The 8,741-nt window shown below is 53.0% G+C and overlaps 1 protein-coding gene across 1 annotated transcript in view; it reads left to right on the top strand.

Annotated features, from left to right (window-relative positions):
• LOC311124323 (histone H1-like) overlaps positions 1-481 on the top strand; it is a gene marked incomplete at both ends in the record, with an annotated part of 624 nt that extends 143 nt beyond the window's left edge. The window contains one exon of the mRNA XM_084198486.1: positions 1-481. This exon is cut by the window's left edge and continues 143 nt beyond it. Within this exon, the coding sequence (XP_084054612.1) occupies positions 1-481 (481 nt within the window).
• Between the last annotated feature and the right edge of the window lie 8,260 nt (positions 482-8,741).

The following is an 8,741-nucleotide window of genomic DNA, read 5'->3' as shown; positions in this document are numbered from 1 at the left end:
CGTGTCCCTGGCCGCACTCAAGAAGACGCTGGCGGCAGGCGGCTACGACGTGGAGAAGAACAACTCCCGCGTCAAGATCGCAGTCAAGAGCCTCGTCACCAAGGGTACCCTGGTCCAGACCAAGGGCACCGGTGCATCCGGCTCCTTCAAGCTCAACAAGAAAGCCGTCGAGGCGAAGAAGCCCGCCAAGAAAGCCGCAGTCCCCAAAGTAAAGAAGGTGGCCGCCAAGAAGCCCGCCGCGGCGAAGAAGCCCAAGAAGGTAGCAGCCAAGAAGGCCGTCGCCGCAAAGAAGTCCCCCAAGAAGGCCAAGAAGCCCGCTACACCCAAAAAGGCCGCCAAGAGCCCCAAGAAGGTGAAGAAGCCCGCCGCAGCGGCCAAGAAGGCAGCCAAGAGCCCCAAGAAGGCTACAAAGGCAGCCAAGCCCAAAGCCGCCAAGCCCAAGGCAGCCAAGGCCAAGAAGGCAGCCCCCAAGAAGAAGTAAACCTATTACAAACAGTGTTCTACTCGATACATGTTGTACCACAAAAGGCTCTTTTAAGAGCCACCCACCTCTTTCCATAGAAAGCGCATTGATTTCCATGTACTACCTGTCGTGGAAAAGAAATTACGCACACTAGGCTACTTTTACGCACACAACATTGTCCCACTCTGGGTGTGTGCGAAGGGAGAGGCATATAATAGAGGGCCAAAATGGCTCAGAAATTCGACCTCACGAGTGCACCCTCACCAGCCATTTTTATATATGAGCCACTGGGCTATTCCCGTTCAGAGGCAGGCTGCTGTGATGTGTTACAAGTGCCATGTAATAACAATAACAATACTATAGTGGCTTCGAATTGAAACTCACGAGTGCACCCTCAACAGCCATTTTTATATATGAGCCACTGGGCTATTCCCGTTCAGAGGCAGGCTGCTGTGATGTGTTACAAGTGCCATGTAATAACAATAACAATACTATAGTGGCTTCGATTTCAAACTCAAGAGTGCACCCTCACCAGCTGTTTGTTTCCCATTTGGAGAGAAATAATGTGTGGATGTCATTTCGGACATTTTGGCGCTCACGCGAAATGACACAAAGTCGGAGGGAAACAAAGTAGCCTCTCACTCGCTGCCTGTGGGTGGGAACCGGCTTAGGGCTGTCTGTCTGTCCATCTGTCTGTCCCTCGCTCCAATTGGATAAGGCCACACCGGCCCGGTGGCCAATCGTTGCCTCTTGTGGCGAGGTATATGTACGGCTCTCGAAGTGGCGAGCGGCTCATTCAGTTCTATATCGTGGAGCTCCGCCCCATAGGGGAGCTATGCTCCTAGTGGTTTACCCTCTGCCCTAAGGCAGATGCAGCCTGAAGCAAAATTATGCACACACCTACAGCCAATAGGAGTACAGGTGTCCCTATATAAGGAACCCCGTTCCCTCAATCTGCCTCCCATTATCTTCAGCGACTGGACTAGAATTGAAGAAGCCATAGAAGACTCAGGAAGATCTCGTCGTTGATATCCAGCCATCAACGTCTTCCTACAATGAGCACACCTAGCTTATCCAAGGTAAGCATTTAACAAAAGCTCTTTTCAGAGCTCAATGTCGCTGTTCCCCTTGGCGGCTGTCGACCCCCCCCGACACTGTTTCGTGGGTTGAGAGGCACAGCACGCCAGGGACAGCTTCATCAATCCCCCACTATGCGCCAGCTGCGCCCTCCTTTTTTGAAGGAGTGGAAGCAGCATTGGGCATTTTTAGGGAGGATATTCCTCTTGAGGATGTGCTATCAGTGTTAGTCTCAGCTGAGGCATCATCTGAGGGCACTGACTCAGGAGATGACAGGGCTATTGGGGAAGAAATGAATATTCTATTGGAACAATTCATTACACTGACCCAGATGTTTAACACCCCTTTTCCTTCGGGAAATTGTGAGGTCATTACATCCCTGGATGATGACGCCACAGCCTCTCTGTGCCTGAATTCTCAGGTCTCATTGAGTGGGCTGCTAAACAGCGGGAGATTAAGCTGCCCCCCATTCCCTCCAACCCGGAAGTGGATATGAGGAAGGGCGGCCGTTACTCTCGCTACAGCTTGGCGTCAGACGGCGGCCTCCAGCAGCAAGGGAGCGGGCCTCGCCCCCCCCCTGCAGCGCCAGAGGTGCCGGCGAGAGAGGTCATTAAAGCGTCATCCTGGCATCACCCGAAGGGCGGCCAGAAGAGACGCCGTTTATGACAGGCGAGGGGGAGAGAACGGAAGACGGCACAGCGCCTGCTGTGACCGAGCCCACTGTCCCCCCCCACTCTACCGTTGAGTGTATGGAGGAGAATGTTTTTTGTTGATGTGTGTAATAAAGAGTTGGCTCTACTTGACACTGTCAAGAAAGAGCCCCCTTTTCCATAATACATCCGAGAGCGTTCGACCTTCCTCACTCTCGCTCTCTCTCTTACCACTATGAGTGCAGCTCAGCCCACCATGGTGCGTTGCTGAATGCACACATAAGGCAGGTATATAAAAGGTATTAAGTGTACCTTATAGGACCTCACTTTACAGACTCCTAGGAGTGCCGTAGTGAGTGTCTCACATAGCAGGCTGCAGTCTCAGCCAGATAATGGCATGATGACGCGACCGCTATCCGGGACGGCGCTCTGTCTCAGGCTAACGCCTCAGTCAGTGCAGTTCAGACCCGTGCTGCGTTCACGGAGGGCCTGATTACTACGGTTACGGGCGTAACCACGTATCGGCGCCCCCGTTTCTCTCAGAACGCACTGATAATAACCACATTGGGGGTGGCGCACTATCACAGACTAAGGTCTCTGTTAGTACGACCCAGACCCATGCTGCGTTCAAGAAGGGCCCGATTACCACGGTCACGAAGGTGCCCAGTGTATCGGCGCCCCCACCTTTTCCTGAACGCGCCCAGGCTCACCACACTGAGTGTAGTTCAGCCCACCAGGGGTGCAGAGCTGAACGCACACAGGAGGTGAAAGGAGGAATAATACCTAGACGCCGTCTTGGTTTATCTCAAAGAGAACTCACATTACAGACTCCAAGGAGTACTGTAGTGAGTGCCTCTCATAGCAGGCTGCAGTCTCAGTCAGGAGACATGATGACGCAGCCGCTAGTTGGGGATGGCGCACTATCGCAGACTAAGGTCTCGGTTAGTGCGATTCAGACCCATGCTGCGTTCACGGAGGGCCCGATTACCACGGTGACGAAGTTTCCCAGTGTATCGGCGCCCCCACTTCTTTCTGAACGCGCTAATACTCACCACACTGAGCGTAGTTCAGCCCACCAGAGGTGCAGAGCTGAACGCACACAGGAGGTGAAGGGAGGAAAGATACCAAGACACCGTCTTGGCTTATCTCAGGATACCTCACATTCAGCAGGCAGCTGTCTCTGTCCCAATGTGACATGAAGACGCAGCCGCTAGCCGGGAATGACGCCTTGCTGCAGGCTAATGCCTCAGTCAGCGCAGATCAGACCCGTGCGACGTTCACGGAGAGCGGGAATACCAGGGTTACAGGTATAACCAAGGTATGGACGCCTCCGAATTATTCTGAACGTGTCAATGCCCATGGCTATGAGCGCAGCTCACCACATATTGAGTGTGTCGTTGAACAGTCGCCTAAGACCAGTAAAGAGGCATTGTGGCACCACCGTGTGGTGTCAGTCAGAGATCACACCTTTCAGATTCTATTGAATTCTGTAAAGGATGAGTCTCATGTTAAGCGGCAGTCTCAGTCAGACAATGACATGATGACGCAATCGCTTTCCGGGCAGAGCGCTCTGTCTCAGGCCAGTACCTCAGACAGCGCAGTTCAGACCCGTGCTGCGTTCCTGGAGGGCAAGATTACTGGAGTTACGGTCGTAACCAACGTATCAAAGCCCCCGACTCACCCAGAACGAGCTGACGTATCCTCTCCCTTTCAAGGGGGGCCCGACTTGGGCTATTCCACCAACCCAGTGCTGGGGAATAGCGGCGGCGAGGGCCATAGAGGAATACAGGTCCTTCCTACTGGACGCACCACAGCTTCGTGCGCACCCGCTGTCTCTGCATTGCTGGCAGTGGCGTCGAAGCTGTACCCTCTCACGCTGGCTAGAACAGACGTTAGAGAAGGGTTATGCCCTCCAATTCCATCGGACCCCACCCCCGTTCAAGGGAGTGGTGGAAACGGTGATGAAAACGCCAGACAAAGTAGCCGCTCTGAGATCAGAGATTACGGAACTTTTGGCGAAGGAGGCGGTCACAGTAGTTCCCCGAGAGCAAAGGAACAAGGGGCTTTACTCGCCCTATTTCCTAGTGCCAAAAAAGACGGGGGGAGTGAGGCCGATTTTGGATTTACGCATTCTCAACGAGAGCATAACCAAACGGCCCTTCCGAATGCTGACGACAAAACGCCTACTGGAATGTGTTCAGAAGGGAGATTTTTGTACAAGCATAGACCTAAAGGACGCGTACTTTCATGTGCCGATACAATCGCGCCACAGAAAGTTTCTGCGGTTCGCCTTTCAAGGGGTGGCGTACGAGTTCACGAGGATGCCGTTTGGGTACGCCCTGGCACCTCGAACGTTTTCCAAATGTGTGGAGGCGGCATTGGAACCGCTGCGTCGTCAAGGGATAAGGCTATTAGCCTACCTAGACGACCTGCTGATTCTCGCCCCGTCAGCAGAGCTGGCGTTCACACACACGACACAGACAGTGATTCATCTCACGCGTCTGGGGTTTGCTGTGAATTGGAAAAAGAGCGCACCCTGGCCCAGTCATCAGATTGTCTACCTGGGACTACAGCTAGACACTGTAATGATGAGGGCGCGAATTTCGGACCCTCGAAGGGCAGCATTGTTACTAGCCCTGAGGAAGTGTCGTCCGAATCACACAGTAACGGCGCTATCGATCATGTCACTTTTGGGTCTCATGTCGGCAGCCCACTCTGTGGTCCCGCTAGGGCTTCTGCACATGCGCAAAGCACAGCGGTGGTTCGCCCAACTAAGACTAGACCCAGTGCGTCAACGTCATCGGTTGGTGGTGGTTCCTCTCTCGCTAAGAGCAGACCTGGACTATTGGCGGAACCCGTGCGTTCTCACGCACGGAGTCCCGATGGGCAAGGTGTCATCCTACATTCCAGTGTTTACAGATGCCTCTCTGACTGGATGGGGAGGGACATGTCAGTCTCAAGCGATAGGAGGTGCATGGCCTCAATCAGGTCGTCACATCAACCTCCTAGAGTTGGAAACGGTGCGACTGGTCTTGACCCACTTCGCGTCTACCCTTCGGGGTCGCGATGTGTTGGTCTGGTCAGACAACCGAACCACAGTAGCTCACATAAACCGCCAGGGAGGGGTCAGGTCTCCTGCCCTTCATCGGGCGGCAGTGGAATTGTGGCTGTGGGCTCACAAGCACCTTCGCTCGTTGAGAGCAGCACACATTCCGGGCTACTTGAACGTAGGGGCAGACCTCATGTCAAGAGGGGGTCCTCGAGACGACGAGTGGTGTCTGCACCCGGACATTGTTCTACAGATTTGGGAACAATTCGGGAGAGCCGAGGTGGACCTGTTCGCGTCACGTGTGAACGCGCAGTGTCCCCTATGGTTCTCTCTGAGAAACCAGGACGAACCGCCATTGGGAAGAGACGCATTCGCGCACTACCTGTGGCCGAAAGTTCTCCTGTATGCATTCCCTCCGCTGTCTTGCATTCTCCCACTGCTAGCCAGGGTGAGGTCAGAGGAGCTGTCAGTGATACTGATAGCGCCCGATCGCCCGGGGGCTCCGTGGTTTGCAGAGATGAGTCAGATGTTGATTGCGCCACCCTGGCCAATTCCACATCAACGAGACGCGTTGACTCAGGCGGGAGGCTCGATAGGGCAATGGCCCATAATCGGCCAACCACTGAAGGCTTGGTTCCTGAATGGGACAGGTTAAAGCGCCGTGGGTTGTCTGATGCAGTGATCAGAACAATACAGGGCGCAAGAGCCGGTTCCACTTCTAGGGTGTATACCAGCAGATGGAACGTTTTCTCACGATGGTGTGATACACAGGACGTGGACCCCATGAGCTGTCAGGTAGAGAGTGTGCTCTCATTCCTACAGTCTATGTTTGATAAGCAGAAATCGCCCTCCACTATTCGAGTGTTTGCAGCGGCAATTTCAGCTGGTCATGAAGGTTTTAACGGAAAAAGTGTTTTCAGTCACCCTTTAGTGAAACGTTTCCTATTGGGAACGCAACGGCCTAGGCCAAGACCTAGAGCTACGCTGCCCAAGTGGGATTTGGCATTGGTTCTCGAAGCGCTATGTAAGTCGCCGTTCGAGCCATTGAATCAAATACCCCTCAAGATGCTGTCTATCAAGACGGCGCTGTTGCTCACCTTGACTACTGCTAAACGAGTCAGCGATTTGTGTGCACTGTCGACGAGACCCGACTGCCTTGCCATTAATGGCGATTTGAGCAGAGCGGTGTTACGTCCTAACCCGGCATTTGTGCCGAAGGTTATTAACAGTGCATATAGATCGCAGATCGTGGAATTGTGGGCTTTTCATCCCCCTCCCCATGGGGAGAGGAGTGAGGAAAAGCTTCACTGTCTGTGCCCAGTACGCGCTTTGGCGTGTTACGTTAGGCGCACAGCGGCGGTTAGGTCATCGCCTCAGCTGTTTGTGTGTCACGGTGCGGCTGCATTGGGTAGACCACTTTCAAAACAGCGTTTGTCTCATTGGCTTTGTGAAGGCATTGAGACGGCGTACGAGGCGGCGGGGCAACAACCGCCTCAGGGTATTAGAGCGCACTCCACTCGTGGAGTAGCAGCTTCTACTGCTCCTTTCAGAGGAACAGAGGTAGAGGATATTTGTAGAGCAGCGTCATGGTCGACACCGTCTCCTTTTATCCGTTTCTATCTGTTGGATATGTCTTCTAACTCTTTGGCTCGGTCTGTACTCAGCGTGGCTGAAGGGAGATCATGAGCAGAATAGAGAAAGAAAGCAGGATTGTGAATAAGTTCATAAGTCCGCTTTTATTAGAAGTAACATATTATGGACATGTTTTCTAACTCTTTTGTTCGATCGAATTTCAGCAGAGCTGAAAGGCGTTCTTGAGCTAGAAAAGGAGGACAGAGCAGGACCTTGGACAGGTTCCAATCAGGTCCGCTCTGGTTAGGAAGACTTATGTCAAGAATAAGCCTTTTAAACTCCAATCTCGATTGCACTCAGCACAGCTGAAGGGGAATCTTGAGGTAGAGGAGGGAGAAGCAGGATGATAGACTGGTCTCTATCAGGTCCGCTTCGGATGAAGAGCATATTCTGTGGCATGTCTCCTGGCTGACAGTGTCAGCATATAGAAACATGTATTGAGTGGACAGAATGTGAGGTCATCTATCTGAGGTTCAGTTTAGTATGACTGGTATATTTTGTTCCATAGAATATTGAGGCACGGCTATCTGCTAGTCAGATTAGCACGGCGTCTATTCTATTGATCTGCCCAATAGCCATTGACATTGTCATTGAGCTAGATGGGGCGGGTCTATAACCGATGACGCGGTATATTGTGACGCCCTGATGGGTTTTTAGTCGCAGTACTGCGGGAATTGGTTGCAGCCATTGCTGGGCTTGACCTTTTCATTTTTTAATGGGAAGTGTTAGGCTCGGCAGGGAGTACATTTTGGAGCGTTTCGCTCCGCCTTAAACCACTAGGAGCATAGCTCCCCTATGGGGCGGAGCTCCACGATATAGAACGATTAGTTACCGGAGTGTAACTCCAGTTCTATGAGTGGAGCGGAGCCCCATAGGACTTAAGGCCCTACCGACCCTCTCTAGTCTCGCTGAAGATAATATCTCGGGAGGCAGATTGAGGGAACGGGGTTCCTTATATAGGGACACCTGTACTCCTATTGGCTGTAGGTGTGTGCATAATTTTGCTTCAGGCTGCATCTGCCTTAGGGCAGAGGGTAAACCACTAGGAGCATAGCTCCCCTATGGGGCTCCGCTCCACTCATAGAACTGGAGTTACACTCCGGTAACTAATCGACTTTCTGTGACTTTCTCAAGCTACCAATATGAGCGGAAGAGGCAAAACCGGAGGCAAGGCCAGGGCGAAGGCAAAGACCCGTTCATCCCGTGCTGGCCTCCAGTTCCCCGTGGGCCGTGTGCACAGGCTGCTGCGCAAAGGCAACTACGCCGAGCGTGTGGGCGCTGGCGCACCAGTCTACCTGGCCGCCGTACTCGAGTACCTGACTGCTGAGATCCTGGAGTTGGCCGGCAACGCTGCCCGTGACAACAAGAAGACTCGTATCATCCCCCGTCACCTGCAACTGGCCGTCCGTAACGACGAGGAGCTGAACAAACTGCTCGGCGGTGTGACCATCGCTCAGGGTGGTGTGCTGCCCAACATCCAGGCAGTCCTACTCCCCAAGAAGACCGAGAAGGCAGTCAAAGCCAAGTAAATTCGCTACTGCGACTTCAACTTGACTACTCAACCCCCAAAGGCTCTTTTAAGAGCCAACCACCTAGCTCTCCAAAAGCGCAAAGTACCTTTCTATGACCGCAATACATTGAGTGGGTGTATACACAACTATTTCGACATTCTGTGCCCACATGAGGCCTTGCATGAACAACAACACCTACTTGGCCTCATTTGCCATAGCAGGCTAGCATTAGATGATACGTGCCTATAAGCTGTCACTCTTGACTTTGGCGACTATTATTGCGCGTAAAGGGCCGGCGGCGTCCTATTGCGCGCGCACCGGGAGTTTGAGTTTTGGAGAGGCCGGGCCTCCCGTCCAAT

This window comes from Coregonus lavaretus (genome assembly GCF_964263955.1).
Source record: "Coregonus lavaretus genome assembly, contig: HAP1_SCAFFOLD_779, whole genome shotgun sequence".
NCBI lineage: Eukaryota > Metazoa > Chordata > Actinopteri > Salmoniformes > Salmonidae > Coregonus > Coregonus lavaretus.
The sequence above is the reverse complement of the archived record's forward strand: the minus strand, read 5'-3'. Positions and strand labels throughout refer to the sequence as shown.